Source organism: Schistocerca nitens, chromosome 3 (assembly GCF_023898315.1).
Source record: "Schistocerca nitens isolate TAMUIC-IGC-003100 chromosome 3, iqSchNite1.1, whole genome shotgun sequence".
In the NCBI taxonomy this organism is placed as follows: Eukaryota; Metazoa; Arthropoda; class Insecta; order Orthoptera; family Acrididae; genus Schistocerca; species Schistocerca nitens.
The window spans coordinates 913868637-913887703 of NC_064616.1; the positions used below are offsets into that span (position 1 = coordinate 913868637).

The 19067-nt window shown below is 39.3% G+C and overlaps 1 protein-coding gene across 1 annotated transcript in view; it reads left to right on the plus strand.

Moving 5' to 3' along the window:
• LOC126248974 (dual serine/threonine and tyrosine protein kinase-like) overlaps positions 1-19067 on the plus strand; it is a 317035-nt gene that overhangs the window by 252773 nt on the left and 45195 nt on the right. The window contains exon 11 of the mRNA XM_049950529.1: positions 2947-3103. Coding sequence (XP_049806486.1) covers positions 2947-3103 — 157 coding nt within the window. The remainder of the gene's footprint in view (positions 1-2946; positions 3104-19067) is intronic.

Here is a 19067-nt window from a genome sequence, read left to right on the forward strand (position 1 = left end):
GACCGTTTACCAATTGCGGAAAAGGTCGATATCGTGTTGATGTATGGCTATTGTGATCGAAATGCCCAACGAGTGTGTGCTATGTATGCTGCTCAGTATCCTGGACGACATCATCCAAGTGTCTGGAACGTTCACTGGATAGTTACGTTGTTTATGGAAACAGGAAGTGTTCAGCCACATGTGAAACATCAACCACGACCTGCAACAAATGATGATGCCCAAGTAGGTGTTTTAGCTGCTGTTGCGGCTAATCCGCTCATCAGTAGCAGAAGATCCATGATGGCTGCGACAAGTGGAACATCAGTGACGTTGGCGGGTTAATGTATGGTGCAGCATTATGGGAGGAAGGATAATTGGCCCTCATTTTATCGACGGCATTCTAAATGGTGCAATGTATGCTGATTTCCTACATAATGTTCTGCTGATGTTACTTCAAGATGTTTAACTGCATGACAGAATGGCGATGTACTTCCAACATGATGGATGTCCGGCACATGGCTCACGTGCGATTGAAGTGTTATTGAATAACATATTTCATGACAGGTGGATTGGTCGTTGAAGCGCCATACCATGGCCCACACATTCATCAGATCTGACGTCCCCAGATTTCTTTCTGTGGGGAAAGTTGAAGTATATTTGCTATTGTGATCCACCGACAATGCCTCACAACATGCATCAGCGCAGTGTCAATGCATGTGCAAACATTATGGAAGGCGAACTACTCGCTGTTGAGAGGAATGTCGTTACATGTATTGCCAAATGCATTGAGGTTGACGGACATCATTTTGAGCATTTATTGCATTAATGTGGTATTTACAGGTAATCACGCTGTAACAGCATGCGTTCCCAGAAATGATAAGTTCACAAAGGTACATGTATTACATTGGAACAGCCAAAATAAAATGTTCAAATGTACCTACGTTCTGTATTTTAAGTTAAAAAACCTACTTGTTACCAACTGTTCGTCTAGAATTGTGAGCCATATGTTTGTGACTATTACAGTGCCATCTATAACAAAGCGAAAAAGTGGTCCAACTAAAACATTCATATTTCTTTACATACTACACAAATATGTAATAAAAAATGGGGGTTCCTATTTAAAAAAACACAGTTGATATCCATTTGACCTATGGCATCGCCATCTAGCAGGTCAGCCATAGCACCATCTGGTTTCCCCCTTCAAGATAGCCAAGTTTCGTTCTTCGTAGTTTTTTCATTTAACGCTTATTTCGTGAGATATTTGGCCCGCTCACGATCAGTGGACCACCCTGTATAGTGCAACAAGAAGAATTAGTTCTTTCAGTGAATGACACTAATACTATAATCAATCCAAGTAAACACATAGTAACATAAAAATGGTAAACAATGTCCTTAAAACTATCATTTAGTGATTTTCTGCAGATGCTCCCTCTCAATTTCAAAGACACGACATATTCAGTTCTTCACATGTAGGAGTGCTACATGAATGATAAGTGTAACACATGGTGAGGAAATAATAAATAGGATGGACACTTCAAAATCCTTATATGTCCATATTTATGAGAATTTAAACTGAAAAATATACATTTTGGAACTCGTAAAGCAGCTTAGTTCAACCATATTTGCACTTCTTATCAGAGAGACAGATCAGTAAGTTGACATATTTTGTGTACTTTCATTCAGTAATATCTTATGGAGTAATGTTCTGGGGTAACTCATCATTAAGAAAGAAAATCTCCTGTGCCCAAAAATGTGCTGGAAGAATAATATACGGTGCTCACCCACATGTTCACAATCTTGTAGACATCTGTTTGGGGAGTTAAGCATTTTGACTACTGAAACTTCCTGGCAGATTAAAACTGTGTGCCTGACCGAGACTCGAACTCGGGACCTTTGCCTTTCGCAGGCAAGTGCTCTACCAACTCTTTCAGGAGTGCTAGTTCTGCAAGGTTCGCAGGAGAGCTTCTGTAAAGTTTGGAAGGTAGGAGACGAGGTACTGGCAGAAGTAAAGCTGTGAGTACCGGGCGTGAGTCATGCTTCAGTAGCTCAGTTGGTAGAGCACTTGCCCGCGAAAGGCAAAGGTCCCGAGTTCGAGTCTCGGTCGGGCACACAGTTTTAATCTGCCAGGAAGTTTCATATCAGCGCACACTCCGCTGCAGAGTGAAAATCTCATTCTGTACCATATATCTTTAAATTTTGCAATACTCCAAGCCTCTCAAGCTACTAGCCCCTGTTTCATACTCACCTGTACCCCTTGTCTCCATACTGACCACTCCCCTTATTCTACACTCACACTCTCCTTTCCTGTAGTCTCTCTCTTTGTCTGTTCTGTCTCCCTCTCCAGATTCACTCCTCCACATTTTTGTGGACCACTTGCAACTCCCACTGCCTGTACCCGTGAGCTTACCCAGAGAGCCCTGTTGGGTATTGACCACTCAATGCCTCAACTATATGATGAGTTGTCATATTTACTCCATGCCTTAATGTTTAAACCAAGATGTTCCATTAGAATATATATATGTTATTAGTTTGCAACTTCCTTTCTGACATGTGTAATTGTAGACTTATTGGAAAATCTACCCTCTATTTTAGCTGCCAACTACTTGAGTGCACTGTGTGTGTGAAAGTAATGTGTATTTCCAAGTGACAAGATTATTAAGCTGTTTATAACAAGGCTTTAATATGTTACAGTATGATAATCTCATAAAGTTTTTCTTTAGTGATCAGTCCCTAGTACTTCCTTCAAAGTTGAATTTGTAGATTACATTAATACACAAACTAACTTGTGTTTATCTTTCTAAAGCAATATTTGGATATCATGTACAGAAATGATAGTTGGAGCTAATTGTAAGTGTTAATAACAGTGGTTTAGAGCAATTAATATGTAACTCTTGTTATTTTTAATATTTTCAAAACCATCCCACTTGTGGAAAGCTGTATTTGTAATTGCATTAATGTATATTTTAGGAATGCCGCAGCTTGGAAAAGAGATTGGAAGGGGGCAGTATGGAGTGGTGTTCTCGTGTGATTCTTGGGGCGGCACAGGTCCATGTGCAGTGAAATCTGTTGTGCCTCCTGATGACAAGCATTGGAATGACCTGGCAATGGAGTTCTATTACACAAGGTGAGATTACTTTGCTCATTAAAAATATTAATCAATGCCTTGTGTATGTTATCTACACTGAGTTTGAAATAGAAAATCACTTTTGAATAAGTTGCGGGGTAATTTATTAAATAATTTGTGTCAGAATTATATAAAATTAATAAACAATTTGGGACTAGAACAACAATGCAGAGTTAGAAATAAATTATTTATAAACATTTACAGAACAAAAAATAATAATATAGAAAGAGAGAAAGAAGAAAGTGTATTTACAGATGTCAGCAAATTAACAGTTCTGTTATGTGTCTGTCAATATGCTGTAGCCTTGGACATAGTTTTTTTTGTTTTTTGTTTGTTTGTTTGATTATAAAGTTTAACCAGAAGGTATCTCAATATTGATATTAGTGGAAGGAAAGATATTTTGGAAATCTCACTCATTATTTTAGCCATTAGGTCGACTGCACTGCAGCCATCAATGATTCCATGAAATGAATACACATTAATCAAACTCTAGATAGGTTCATCATTAATGTGATTTTTATGCATGTTTTCAACTTATTGTTACCATTAAACTATTTCCCCTATACATGAGCATTCAGCCTATCAAACAGTTAGAAATTAGTGGCACTGAGTCATGAGTTTGTGAGGTTGCTACACAACTTTCAGTCTGAGCCGGTCTTTTTAACTGCCATATGCTTTGACATTATTTTGATGCAGCTTTAATGATCCTTGCATGTAACTCTGAGTTCTTTATTCATAAGATAGGCTGCAGCGTAGCTGGGTGCAAACAACAAAGTTGATAATGATTGTTGAATTTTCAAGGAATATATGACATTTAAGCATTGATGCTCACTCTGTTTTATTCATAGATGACACCTCGGTTTTAACTGAAAATGACAGTTTAGAACAAATTCATGATACCGTGGAAAATGTAATGGGAAACCAAGAATTATGGCTTCAGCAAAATGGATTAAAACTCAGTGTCACAAAAACACAATTAGTGCAGTTCAGTGCTAAAACAGCATCAGCATCTACCATAAAAATAGTGCACGGTGATCAGGAAATGACTGAAGCAAGTTACATAAAATTTCTAGGTCTAAATCTTGACAAAAATTTAAATTGGAAGGCACATGTAGACTTTGCAGCAAACTAACTAAATAGCCTAGCTTATACAGTGAATGTCTTATCTGGTTCCACCATTGTGGACACCAGGAAGATAGTCTACCACAGCTACTTTGAAACTATAATTCAATGTGGAATAATTTTCTGGAGAAACTCTACAAACAGTCCGAGATTATTTACACTTCAAAACAGAATCATAACAAACATTTGTGTAGTCCAAAAAAGAACGCAAAGTTCCCCCCTCCCCCCCCCCCCCCTCATTATTTAAAACTTTATGCTCAAACACCATTGTACACAGAATTAAAAATTTACGATAAATTAAATATCACAAATCTGTTAAATGTGGAGTCTGACCCACTAAAAAGATTGTTACTTAATACACTAGTGGAAAAATGTTGTTATTCAATTGAAGAATTCATGCAGGACATTTTGGCAATTTGAAAAGAAAAGAAACAATAAAGATTATGTATTGTATAATAAATAGTTAATATATTGTATAAATTCTATTGCAAAATGACCCTAAGTTCTTGTTCTTGTTAAATTGTTCATGTCTCAAAATTCAGAAATGCCTGCTTAAATATGTTAATTATTATAACCCTATTTTTTTGAAGTAATTTGCCATGTCTCCAGTACAAAAAATCTTTGATTTGTACCTGTACATTATGAGACGAATAAACTACATTCTACATTCATTCCATCATCATCATCACAAAAGAATGCCAACATCATATCACTATGTAACTTGGCAACATATTGCATCTTTGATACAGATATCTTCAGTGTTTCTGATCCATGCAATGCATTCCATTAGGACCGAAATCAAACAAGCGGGTTTCATCACACATGATGATTCCATGGAAGCATTTAGGAAAATTCCTAAGAAACTATTGAGAAGATCATTACACATGTAGTTTGCTAACTCTCCCTTGTTGAGAGCCATGAAACCCAGTAAGAACAGTGTTGTGTGTATCTTAAATGCAGAATTAGTGTTAACACACATACTTGGCCCATACCTGTGTGCTCAGTCAATTTTCTCATTATCCTGCCTCTATCATTTCAGACAAATTCATCAGTAACTGATTCATTTTAACCAGCTGTAATGGTTTGTGGTCTACCTCAAAGTGCTGGTACTGGATGCTGCTATTACCTTGTTGAATCTGCTATTACCTCGCTGAATCTTTTGAACACCTTGAAACACATTACCTCAGTTCACTGCGAAATCCTCATAATAGTAATGGAACTCAATAACTGATGTTGGTGTAATAGGTTGTTACAGTGAGGTGGGCTTAACTGAAATGAAATGAAGCAAAAATTATATATGTAGGTTATGTTGTAACTGACTAACTTTCCGGCCTATAAACTTCCATTTCCCTGGAGTGTACCATTGCCAAGACGCATGGATTGTACATTACTTTCGGATCGACACTTGTAAATTTGGCAGAATCTACCTTCTTTTTATCTCTCCGCCCCCAGTAGCCGAGTGGTCAGCATGACAGACTGTCAATCCTAAGGGCCCGGGTTCGATTCCCGGCTGGGTCAGAGATTTTCTCCACTCAGGGACTGGGTGTTGTGTTGTCCTAATAATCATCATTTCATTCCCATCGATGCGCAAGCTGCCGAAGTGGCGTCAAATCGAAAGACTTGCACCAGGCGAGCGGTCTACCCGACGGGAGGCCCTCGTCACACGCCATCAGTATTATTCTTAGCTCTATTTCAAAAGTTATCCTTTTCATACTGTTTTTATTCCATCATGGATTTTCCATTGATTGATTTAGACTTTATTATATGCTAGTAGTGCATATTCAAGTTAAACAACATTTTATTTTAGTAACATTGCAAGTAATAGAAGTAATAACTCATTTTTCTCGTCCCATAATTGGACCTCTGGAATGGAGTAGTAGCATATTCTTGCACATTTTATATTAATTTTGTTCTTCTATATACACAAAAGATTCCCTGTATAACAATAACAAAAGTGTACAGCCTATTAAAGTATAAACCACTTCAGAATTTCAAGGGGTCATAGGGTTAGGTATAGTTAATTAATTGTTCCATGGATGAAATTCATGATAAACATTATGATGTGGAATGTGTCAATAGAACACTTGTATGTGACTAAATAATAATAATAATAATAATAGTAATAATAATAATAGGCCCGGGAAAAGAATAGGCCTTCGGTATGTTCTGCCAGTCGTAAAAGGCGACGAAAAGAACAAACCACTAATAGGGCTAACCCCCCTTTTAGTGTGATTAGTTGGTTCAGGACAGAACTAAAGAAGCCTCGGACAAGCGCCGTCATGGTCGGGGACGACGCTTGAACCCTATGCCTGCCCACAATGGTAACGACACTGCTAGCCAACTGGAAAATGATTTAAATCCAAATAGAGGTGTTTTGCAGGATATGCTTCCTGCAACCACCCTAGAAGGAAAACAAAGACAGAGGATGAGATGGTCAGATGAAGTTAATCGACACCTCATGTTCTGTTATTACCAAGCAACAAACCTAGGAACCAACACAACTGGATACAGATCACAAGTATACACAACATTTATTACCAGATACCCAGAATTAAAATTTTTAACAGAACAATGACTAGCTGATCAGATCCGTGTAATAATAAAAAATAACAGGATACCCCAGTCAGAATTAGAAAACATCAAACAACAAGTTCAACAAATACTGGAACAAAATAATGTGCAATCAGAGGAAGAAGAAAATACAGTAATGGACTCAAACATCCCAGAGCAAACAAACAAAGAACAACATGCCCCAATTAAACAATCAGAGGAAAACGAAATCTTGCGACAGCCACCAGCACAAGCACAAACAGAACACGAAGTGACACAGATGTTAGATATAGAAGAAAAATTTCAGCTAACATATATAGAATACAAAGACACAAATACAGACATTAGACCATTCTTGCATAGACCACCAAATAACCCACAAGTCGAAACAACAATAAAAACTATCAACACAATCATACACAACAAAATAAATGAAAACACAACTATGGAAGAGTTACAACTACTGGTTTATATAGGAGCACTCACTACACTAAATATACACACTAGGCAGAGATCAGAACCAACCAACACACAGAAGAAACCCACGAAACCAGCATGGCAACACAGGCTACAGATCAAAATAGAAAAACTGAGAAAAGACATCAGACAGCTAACACAATTTATAAGAAATGAAATCTCGGAAAAAAAACAAAAAAGGTTAGGTAAAATCTCACAACAAGAAGCAACAGAGCAATTAGACGAAAAGAAGCAGAAATTACAAGCATTAGCCAAACGACTCAGAAGATACAAAAAAAGTGAAAATAGAAGGAAACAAAACCAAACATTCAACACAAACCAAAAGAAATTTTACCAGACAATAGATAATACACACATTAAAATAAACAATCCACCAAACATAACAGACATGGAACACTTCTGGAGCAACATATGGTCAAACCCGGTACAACATAACAGGCATGCACGGTGGATACAAGCAGAAACAGACACATACAAGATGATACCACAAATGCCTGAAGTGATAATTTTGCAACATGAAGTCACCCAAGCTATTAATTCTACTCACAATTGGAAAGCCCCTGGAAATGATAAAATAGCAAATTTCTAGTTAAAGAAGTTCACCTCAGCACATTCACATCTAACTAAATTATTTAACAGTTACATTGCAGACCCATACACATTCCCTGATACACTTACACATGGAATAACTTATCTGAAACCTAAAGATCAAGCAGACACAGCGAACCCAGCTAAATATCGCCCCATAACATGCCTACCAACAATATACAAAATATTAACTTCAGTCATTAAACAGAAATTAATGACACATACAACACAGAACAAAATTATAAATGAAGAACAAAAAGGCTGTTGCAAAGGAGCACGAGGATGTAAAGAGCAACTGATAATAGATGCAGAGGTGACATATCAAGCTAAAACTAAACAAAGGTCGCTACACTACGCATACATTGATTACCAAAAAGCTTTTGATAGTGTACCCCACTCATGGTTACTACAAATATTGGAAATATACAAAGTAGATCCTAAATTGATACAGTTCCTAAACATAGTAATGAAAAATTGGAAAACCACACTTAATATCCAAACAAATTCAAATAATATCACATCACAGCCAATACAGATTAAGCGTGGAATATACCAAGGAGACTCATTAAGTCCTTTCTGGTTCTGCCTTGCTCTGAACCCACTATCCAACATGCTAAATAATACAAATTATGGATACAATATTACTGGAACATACCCACACAAAATCACACATTTGCTATACATGGATGATCTATAACTACTGGCAGCAACAAATCAACAACTCAACCAATTACTAAAGATAACAGAAGTATTCAGCAATGATATAAGTATTGCTTTTGGAACAGATAAATGTAAGAAAAATAGCATAGTCAAGGGAAAACACACTAAACAAGAAGATTACATATTGGATAACCACAGCGACTGCATAGAAGCGATGGAAAAAACGGATGCCTATAAATATCTAGGATACAGACAAAAAAATAGGCATAGATAATACAAATATTAAAGAAGAACTAAAAGAAAAATATAGACAAAGAGTAACAAAAATACTGAAAACAGAATTGACAGCAAGAAACAAGACAAAAGCTATAAATACTTATGCCATACCAATATTGACCTACTCATTTGGAGTAGTGAAATGGAGTAACACAGACCTAGAAGCACTCAATACACTTACACAATCACAATGCCACAAATATAGAATACATCACATACATTCAGCAACAGAAAGATTCACATTAAGCAGAAAGGTAGGAGGAAGGGGATTTATCGACATAAAAAACCCACATTATAGACAGGTAGACAATTTAAGAAAATTCTTTCGAGAACGAGCAGAAACTAGCAAAATACACAAAGCAATCACTCATATAAATACATCGGCTACACCACTGCAATTTCATAACCACTTCTACAACCCTTTAGATCACATAACATCAACAGATACGAAGAAAGTAAATTGGAAAAAGAAAACACTTCATGGCAAGCACCCGTATCATCTAACACAGCCACACATCGATCAAGACGCATCCAACACATGACTAAGAAAAGGCAATATATACAGTGAGACAGAAGGATTCATGATTGCAATACAGGATCAAACAATAAACACCAGGTATTACAGCAAGCATATTATTAAAGATCCCAATACCACAACAGATAAATGCAGACTTTGTAAACAACAAATAGAAACAGTAGTTCACATCACAAGCGGATGTACAATACTAGCAAATACAGAATACCCCAGAAGACATGACAATGTAGCAAAAATAATTCATCAACAGCTTGCCTTACAACATAAACTTTTAAAACAACAAGTTCCTACATACAAGTATGCACCACAAAATGTCCTGGAGAATGATGAATACAAATTATACTGGAACAGAACCATTATAACAGATAAAACAACGCCACATAACAAACCTGACATCATACTCACCAATAAAAAGAAGAAATTAACACAACTAATCGAAATATCCATACCCAATACAACAAAAATACAAAAGAAAACAGGAGAAAAAATTGAAAAATACATCCAACTGGCTGAGGAAGTCAAAGACATGTGGCATCAGGATAAAGTTGACATCATACCAATTATACTATCAACTACAGGAGTCATACCACACAATATCCACCAGTACATCAATGCAATACAGCTACATCCAAACATATATATACAACTACAGAAATCCGTAATTATTGATACATGTTCAATTACCCGAAAGTTCCTAAACGCAATGTAACATATACCGTACAGTTAAAAGGAAGTCACGCTTGATCAAGGTCCGCGTCACTTTCATTTCGAACCAGACCTAAGGTCTGAGAAAGGAAAGAAATAATAATGATAAAGTTATTATATGGATGTATACTGTCAATTTACAGCTTTTTTTCTTTGAAGGTGACTCAATTATCTGTATTCAAGAAGTCCTCTGTGGTACGGAAGGAATTCTTAAGGAGAAACTTTTAAATTTCCACTTGAAAACACTTCTGCTACCTGTTGTACATTTTATTTTCGCAGATAGATTGTTGGAGAGTTTTGTAGCTGCATATGTCACCCCTTTCTGTGCCAAAGTTAGATTCATTAAAGGATAATGCAGATCATTTATCCTTTTAGTGTTGTGCATGTGAATATCTCTGTTGGAACTTCCTGGCAGATTAAAACTGTGTGCTGAACCGAGACTCGAACTTGGGACCTTTGCCTTTCGCGGGAAAGTTCTCTGACAACTGAGCTACCCGAGCAAGACTCGCGCCCCGTCCTCTCAGCTTTACTTCTGCCAGTACCTCGCCTCCTACCTTCCAATCCAGTTTTAATCTGCCAGGAAGTTTCATATCAGCGCACACTCCGCTGCAGAGTGAAAATCTCATTCTGAATATCTCTGTTGTTCTCAAACTTAGATGGGTTATTGTCTTTTGTGGCCGGCCGCGGTGGTCTCACGGTTAAGGCGCTCAGTCCGGAACCGCGCGACTGCTACTGTCGCAGGTTCGAATCCTGCCTTGGGCATGGATGTGTGTGATGTCCTTAGGTTAGTTAGGTTTAAGTAGTTCTAAGTTCTAGAGGACTGATGACCACAGATGTTAAGTCCCATAGTGTTCAGAGCTATTTGAACCATTTGTCTTTTGTGCAGTTAATACTCTTTTGCCTAAGCAAGGCGTTGATGTGTCAGTAGTAGACATGGCTAATAAAGACAATGAGACATCTACAAAAAGAAAACACATTAATAAGTTTATTTACACTAGATAAGTCACTGATAAGTTGGCAATGTTAGTAGATCCACACGACGACAAGATATTGTCCTCACTGCAGTTTTCTGCACTAATGTTGAGAAGTGTGTAGATGCACTGAATTTGGGATTAAGCTCTCAATTGCAGCTACTTAAACAGATGGCCCTTAAATTTTCAAGCAGTGAGGTCATGTCAGTGTAGTGTCCTGCACTGGCATGTATGTGTGATGTTCCTCATCGGAGACCAGGAGTGAAGGAAGAGAGCGAGCTTGCAGAGATTTAAAAGTGCTGCCTCTCACATAGATGTAAGAGGTGTGTGGTCCACCTGGTCTGGTCGATGAAGGTGCCGTTGATACTGCAGGAGTTATCCCAAAATATTATCCCATAAGACAGCAATGAATGAAAATATGTTAACTTGCTGGCTTCTTTATTCCCAAAGTTGGTAATTACTACCATATGGCAGTTTGTTTTGAACAGTAGTGCTGCTGACAAGATGACTCTTGCATATGCTGTTATTTATATATATTTGACGATGCTGGTGCTGATTTTAAATTTAACATTTGATGATGCCACTATGTCTGCAGTAGATTGGGACATAGTTTTTATAAAACAGGCCTGAAAATGGTCATTATAGACGAAAACCAGTAATCTGTTGACAAAAAGCTTGTCACCATAGACGTAAAGTAAAGGAAATTTATTCTATATTTGGGTCACTGTTTTATTCGTGACAGTGTTGCAGCTTGGGATACATTACTACAAAACACAAAAGTATCAAAATTGACAGATGCTGAAGAAAGTCACAAGCTGATGTGGTGGCACTACATAAAGGTAAGGTGTGGTAGAAATAAAGATGCTGACTGAAGTCACGACCTCGTCCCCTGGTATCGCCAGCATGACATCAATAATTTTTTATGCAAAATGTGGAATTAATCATATCTGGTGGAAGACGTGACACGAAAAACAGATTTATACACCCATCGGTGTAGCAGGCATAGGGACAGTGTGGCACAAGTGTGTCTCAAGCATCATCACATAGCATATCCATTGTGGCGTGGGTGCAGAGGATAAGACTATGTTGATGAGACAAGGAGCAGGAGAAGACTGAGAGCAAGGCTAGGTCGGCGGAAGCCTCACTAGGGACCGAGATATTGTCCTGCACTGGTAGCCGGTGACCATAGTATGCAGGTATCTGGTTTCAAGGCAGTGTTGACAGCTTGGTACAGAAGTAAACACAAGGGAAGAAACTCACTGCCTTAGCATATGGCCATAGCCTGTTACGTTAAGTCAGCTGTGCAGCAAAAGATCGCCACACAATCTCCCTGCTCCCCCTGCCCCCCAATGAAGTGCAGAGGTTGGGTGGTGAGCGAGGTGGTGACAGTGAAGGCTGTTACCATTGCAGTGGCATGTAGTACCAGCAATGACAATGTGAGTGGTGGCAACAGTGATGTGGTTGCCAGCCATGCAACAGAGGTGGGTGCCGGATGCCAGGATACTGGGTGTGAGCTGAGTGGGGCAGCCAGATGATGACAATACTGGTCTGCTGTGTGACAGCGAGCAGTGGTGCAGTACTGGCAGCAGGGCAGGTGAGAGAGATGAATAAGCTAGTTGCACGTGGGGTTGGGGGTGTAGGGCTCGGTCGGCCTGAGCCTGTGCCCAGTGCTGCATGCGCAGGGGTGGGTGGGCACTGGGCGTGGTTGCTGGCATGGGCCTGTGGAGGCACGGGCATCATTTTTGAGTGGCTGCAAGGAGGGGTCGAAAGCCTAGTGGCCACATTTGACAGCTGAAAGCACATGCATATGGCTCTGTGAGTGTGAATCGCCAATGTCTCCAGCACGAGTATGGGCCTTAGAATCTCAGGGGTGCGGCACTGGGAATGCATGAAATAATGCTGTTGAGGAAGTGGTGGAGGCTCCAGCGCAGCATCGAGTGCATACCTGACTTTTGGGACAGCGTATAGGCGGGCTTCAGCCTATCAATTGAAATGTTAGTAGGGGTGGTGTGGAGATGCAAGGTAAATGCCTTAGAGTCCTCTTTCAGCACCCAGTGGTGGCTGGAGTAATGTAGACAAAGCAGGGGCTAGTGAGCATTGATGCTCAGCATTACGTGGGTGCACGATACGAGACCACTGGGAATGAATGCTGTGTGTTTGCCATGGCTCTGGGAAAGGGTGGGCTATAAGCAAGCCATGCAGTTCAGCAAGCCAGTGGTGAATTCAGAGCTGACGTCATCTGGGGGCAGGTTGGCGGGATCCAGGAAGTCACCCGGCATAACCAGTGTTTGGCTGTAAACAGAGTTGGTGGCAGACGTCGGAGTGTTGGCCTCGTGGGTGGTGTGAAGGCCGAGGAATACTAGAGGCAGGGCAGCATTCCACTTGTTGTTGTAACAGGCGAGGCCAGTGTAAAAGGTATGGTGGAACCATTCCACCATGTTGTTGGTGTCTGAATGGTAGCTTGACGTCAGGGGCAGGTCAGTCCCACACAGGTCTGTAAGTGTGCGAAAAAAGGCAGATGTAAATTGGCATTGACAGTCCGTAGTAATGGGCAATCCGTGTGGAGGTGAAGGCAGTGGTAACTTCAGATATTGGTGTTGGCTCAGGCCAGTGTGTGAACATTTTTCCATGGTTAGGGGGTAGTGACAACTGGCAGAGGGCTGATGATATCAACATGAGTGAAATGATACCTGACATCTGGGAAGGCAGTGACAGAGGCATGAGTAGGATTGCAGTGGCCATTCTGGCCAGGAATTTGTGACTCAACAGCTGTCAGTACTTGCTTTCTGATAACATATTACAGGTGAGACAATTGCGTGTATATTCTGTCGGTGTCGGCATCGGCACTTCCTATACCCAAGGCCATTACGGAAATCGTGACATCCTGCCATATGCCAAGGTCAAGGAGGTGAGAACCTCCCGCTCCCCCCCCCCCCCCTTGCATTCCTCCAAAGTTTGCATGAAGCACCTCCATGCCCCAAGCATCCTTGCTGTGCAGTTGTGGGAACGAGACTCAACTGCAGTTCGCATGCATGTCATATTTCACTGACAACAGCATCAGCACTATCTTATCTACAAGGCCATACCAGGAATCATGACAGCAGAAGCAGCACACCTGCCCACATGCCAAGGGCATATATGGGGAGGAAACAAAGAGACCTCCACACTTCAGGCACCCCTGCTTGGCAGCCAAACTATCTGAATTGTTGAAAAAATTGTCAATTATGTTTGCATTACTGACTACCAAAAATACATTTAAGGACTGGCTCACCATCACATTGGTAACTTTCATTTGAATCTGTACGTCATTCCCCATGGAGTGTTGGAACGAGTAAAGAGCATATTTGTCTATAAACAGTTAAAAACCAACGTTTGCTTATGAAACGTGAACAGGATGTATACGACCTGGGACAACCAGGAGAAAACTGGGGAAAACCCGGGATATTTTTAGAATTCCGGGAATTTTTCATTGTTTTAGTTTTCAGTTAAATTTTTGTAATTTTGACTGGTAAGAACCGATACTCTAACAAAGGATATTACTGTATCCCACTACTGCAGAATAATACTTCAACAATAAAACATAAAGAGTGAAAAAAACGAAAATAACTTAAATTGCAAAGGAAATGTGCCATAGATGACGACAACAACAACAACAACAACACAGTACTCATGCAAGCGTCTGCCAATTGAAAATGTGTCAAAGGCTTTAGGAAGACCATGCAGTGCTTCATAACAACAAACTGCCTCCAATGAGTGTGAAGTCTCAACTGTTTACGTTAGATTTGTTTTAGCAGTTACACGCAGGCACATGCGCATGCGCATTTGAGTCACATTTGAGTAGTAGATTCTCCCGCTTCTGGTTACAGGAATGTGGCTGTTGGCTGTGCAAGCAGCTAGATGCTACCCGGAAAAGCGGGCGCCAAATTCATATTCTTGAGGAAAAAAACTTGATTCACAAAGCGCCCAGTATCCAGCACACTCATATGGTTTTGAAATGCTTCCCTGTTGGTTTTTGAACATTTTTGAACACATTTTAAGTTGACTTCTGAATGATTCATAAGTTGACTTTTGAATGCATGCATAGTGTACGTGATGTCTCTGTCAGGAGAATCCTCGTCACATCTAGAAATAAACTTTACGCAGACAAAAGGGGACGGGGCTATACAAGCTGAGGGAGTAAAGCCGAACAGATGAATGCCAATCGCTGTCTGATGATGTGGTTGATTGGGTTTGCAAATGATCAGCATTGTTATAATTACTAGCGAAATCCATAGATTCAGACTACCAGAATGGAAATAAATGACTGACAGGAATAACAGGTAAGAAATATTATGTATTATCTTCTCGGTGTATCCAAGAAAATGAAATTTTGACAGAAAATTTTTGGCCAGATTGCTACGCTGGTATTCACCAGTAGTACAGTTCCTGGCTAGCAGCCACGTAAGTTCAATTCTGGAAGTAACGCGGAAAACGTGTTGTTCAAACACGTAATAACGCCTAATCGGATAATAATTGTTGGATAACTGAACCTGTGATTCTGGCAGGACTAGGGAAGTTAATCGGCGAACAGATTTTGACAGTGGCAGGAATAGCTACAGAATTGGTGATGACTAGATTGTTTGTTAGAACAGGGAAGGAGAAGAAACGGGGACATCACACAAATTATGGAAGAATAAGACGATTCCAAATTTATATAAAAATTTTGGAATACTACTTTTCGATCTCATGCTTGAGAAGCTGGTGCATATGAATGAAATGTGAAACTATTTCCTAACATAAATCTTTTTGCTTGTATGTAGTAGGCCTAATAGGCATTTGATATTGGTACTTTGTGGGTTATATTCTGTCGTGTTATAAAAATGGCCATTTGTACCAAAACAGTCTCGTTTATTTGGTGTGTTACAAAATTGCTGTCATATTAGAAAGGCCTATTTTGTTTTATCTAGCAGACAGTGACAAAATAGACGTAATCAGATTGAGAAACCACACAGTCTTGGGTATTATTGTATTAACAGCTTTTTCAGTATTAGATAACGACATTTCGATTTTTCATGTAGCAAAACGTTTGACTAACTTTGATGAGGTAATAGATTCTTTCGCAGAAAGGAAAGCACACCATGTAAAGCTGTAGCAAGATTAGAGAGAAAAAAAATGCCAGGAGCTAAGGTTTGAAGAAATGTGTAATTTCTTGCTTATCTCTTGTCAATATTGGTTTTATATATCCTATATTTAATTTTATGTCACACAAAACAGCAAGTTATTAACTAATAGGCAATAAAGAGTTCAGATTTTCTGAAGAGTTCTTGTTCTCTCGATTACAAATAATCCCATCCGCTGTTGCGAGATTTTTTTTTTAAAGAGGGGCAGGCTGTCAAACCGGCCGATGGGAGCAGGAGAGGCACCACAGGACATTTCAATTTCCACTCTCCTGAATATAGTTTGGTCGTGCGGTAGAAAAATGCTTTATGAAGAGGCGTGGCACTGCACTTTGACATACGTAGACCAAATAATATGTCTTACATTTCCTCGAATACATATGTTTTATGTTTCAGACTTTACAGAAAGATGTGCGGTACAAGATGAACGTATTTTGAATATTCGATTTTTTTTAAATTTTTTTTAATTATTATTATTGACCTAGTTCACAAATGTCATAGATCCAGGGCTGATGCACAGAGCAGTCTGAGTTATAGTGGGTAGTCTCCATGTGACCCGTGTTCATATTTAGTGATTTTGCTGTTTCCCCTTCGTTTACTCTCACGTCAAATGAAAACAAAACAGATATCTGTGGCCGGGAGCTATCAAGTGAATTAAAACACATTCACATAATTACAGAAGGCTGAAATATGTCATTAGTTTCAGATTTTATTTTATTTCCACCTTTCTGACAGTCAAGCATTAATCGCCTTGTGGAACAATGAAGTTATTTTCATCTGTTTGCTAACGAAATTTGACTTTTGTTAACTTTTCCCGCTGAGGCAGTCAATGTATTTGAAACAAAATGCTTATTTCCACAGTACTGGCTAGTTTCAACTGTTCGCCGCATTTCAAGTGCACATTTTCATTTTCTAGCAGGTATGGCATTATGCCATAATAAAGAACCAAACATGATATAATACAATACTGGTGCTCCAAGAAAAATTACATCCCGAAAGCCACGCTGAAAAGCTTAATATCAGGTCGAGGTCAACTTCATTGGGGATCTGGACATACGAATGTGCCCTTGAAGTATGCACTTTAAATGTGCACATTTTAATATGGTTCACAAAATTCCGCTGCTCTTGCAGTATCCTCTGATGTCTTGTTTCTTTCATGACATAGTGTATGATCTTTCAATGTTTGATACGTACGTACATACGGGCTTCCTACGTTATGATAGCTACCCAAGGGCGGTGTCACCTGTTATCTGCACTCTCTGGCAACTGCTGAAACGAACCTATTTCTAACAGGTCGCGGGAAAATATTGCGAATAGTGGTTTGAAATGCATTACTTTCAAAGTAAATATCCTTTTATGTAAGTTGAACTATGTGCAAGAATGTACCATGAATTTGTTAAATCCCAGAGCATTTGACTCTCATTTAAAAATCAACTGTTTGCTGACGAGCCATTTATAAGAATTTTGAACCCTGAAGATCAGACATGTATTTCATTATTAAAACTTTTACTGGCACATTTGTGTGATATATCTTAAAGTGTAACACGCACAAAAAAGATCAACAATATATGCGAAAGCTTAGCTTCTCTAGCAGCTTGAGAACAATAATATATGTAAAAACTTTGCTTTTCTTGTAGCAACACTATGTATATTAATTTAAACTATTAACTTTCCCTGTTTGTGTGTTCGTACTACTTAACAGTGATGTTGCTGTTGGCTGACTACATCACATGTCCTATGCTCTGAATATCCGCTGTCATTGGCTGGCGAGATCATGTGACATGAGCTATGAACGGCTTACAAAAGCACATCGAAATCTCGATTTCAGTGGTTCGGAAAGTAACATGCGGTGTTTGGTGGAATTCTAATGTATACTTTCGTAATACGAAAATATGCAATGTACATGTTGCTGCAGATCAAAGATATTTCCAAAATGTGTCTTTTTTTCCCTGAGTTTTGTTTTCTAAAGTGCCGGTAAATTGTATGCCCGTGTGTAAAACCATAACCATTCACTCTTCAAAGGATTTATAAGGGAAAATATACTGTCACCCGGGAGAAAGCGTATTTTTAACTGGGAAATCCGGCAATTTTTTTCCCTTGTCCACGTATACACCCTGATGAATAAAAAATTAGGTTAAAAATGCAACACAGTCATAAATTATTTTTCATGTTTAAGATGTTCTAAAAATTCTAAAGTGTCTCTAAAACATGTCGGCAGTACGAAAAATGAGATGTTTACATTTGCTAGTGGAGGACTCAAAATTAATTAGTGTGCTGTCACAGTATTGCAGAAAGGTCTACAAAGGTCAAAGATAGTTTGTGTTAGTGTCCACATATAGACACTGTTGTGTTGACAGAAGAGCCAACACCGTGTTACTAGAGGAGGCCGAAATGCACGCGTTTTAGCTCACGCAGGCTGGCGTGAGGAGGGAAGGACTGTACTGACGTGAGGTCTGGAACATGACAAGGAATTAGAATTCAGAAAGCGGACATAGCTAGTTTGATACTTAACTTTAATCCATTAATGATGAAAATCGCTCTTGAAGGTACATGATTCACAATATTATCCGTTAGTAACTGAATAGGGCGCCTTGCTAGGTCGTAGCAAATGGCGTAGCTGAAGGCTATGCTAAACTGTCATCTTGGCAAATGAGAGTGTATGTAGACAGTGAACCATCGCTAGCAAAGTCGGCTGTACAACTGGGGCAAGTGCTGGGAAGTCTCTCTAGACTAGACCTGCCGTGTGGCGGCGCTCGGTCTGCAATCACTGATAGTGGCAACACGCGGGTCTGACATATACTAACAGACTGCGGCCGATTTAAAGGCTACCACCTAGCAAGCGTGGTGTCTGGCGGTGACACCACAAAGACATTCTTGAAATTAGTGCCCACAGTTCTAAAGTATGTACCCCAACGCTAAACTTC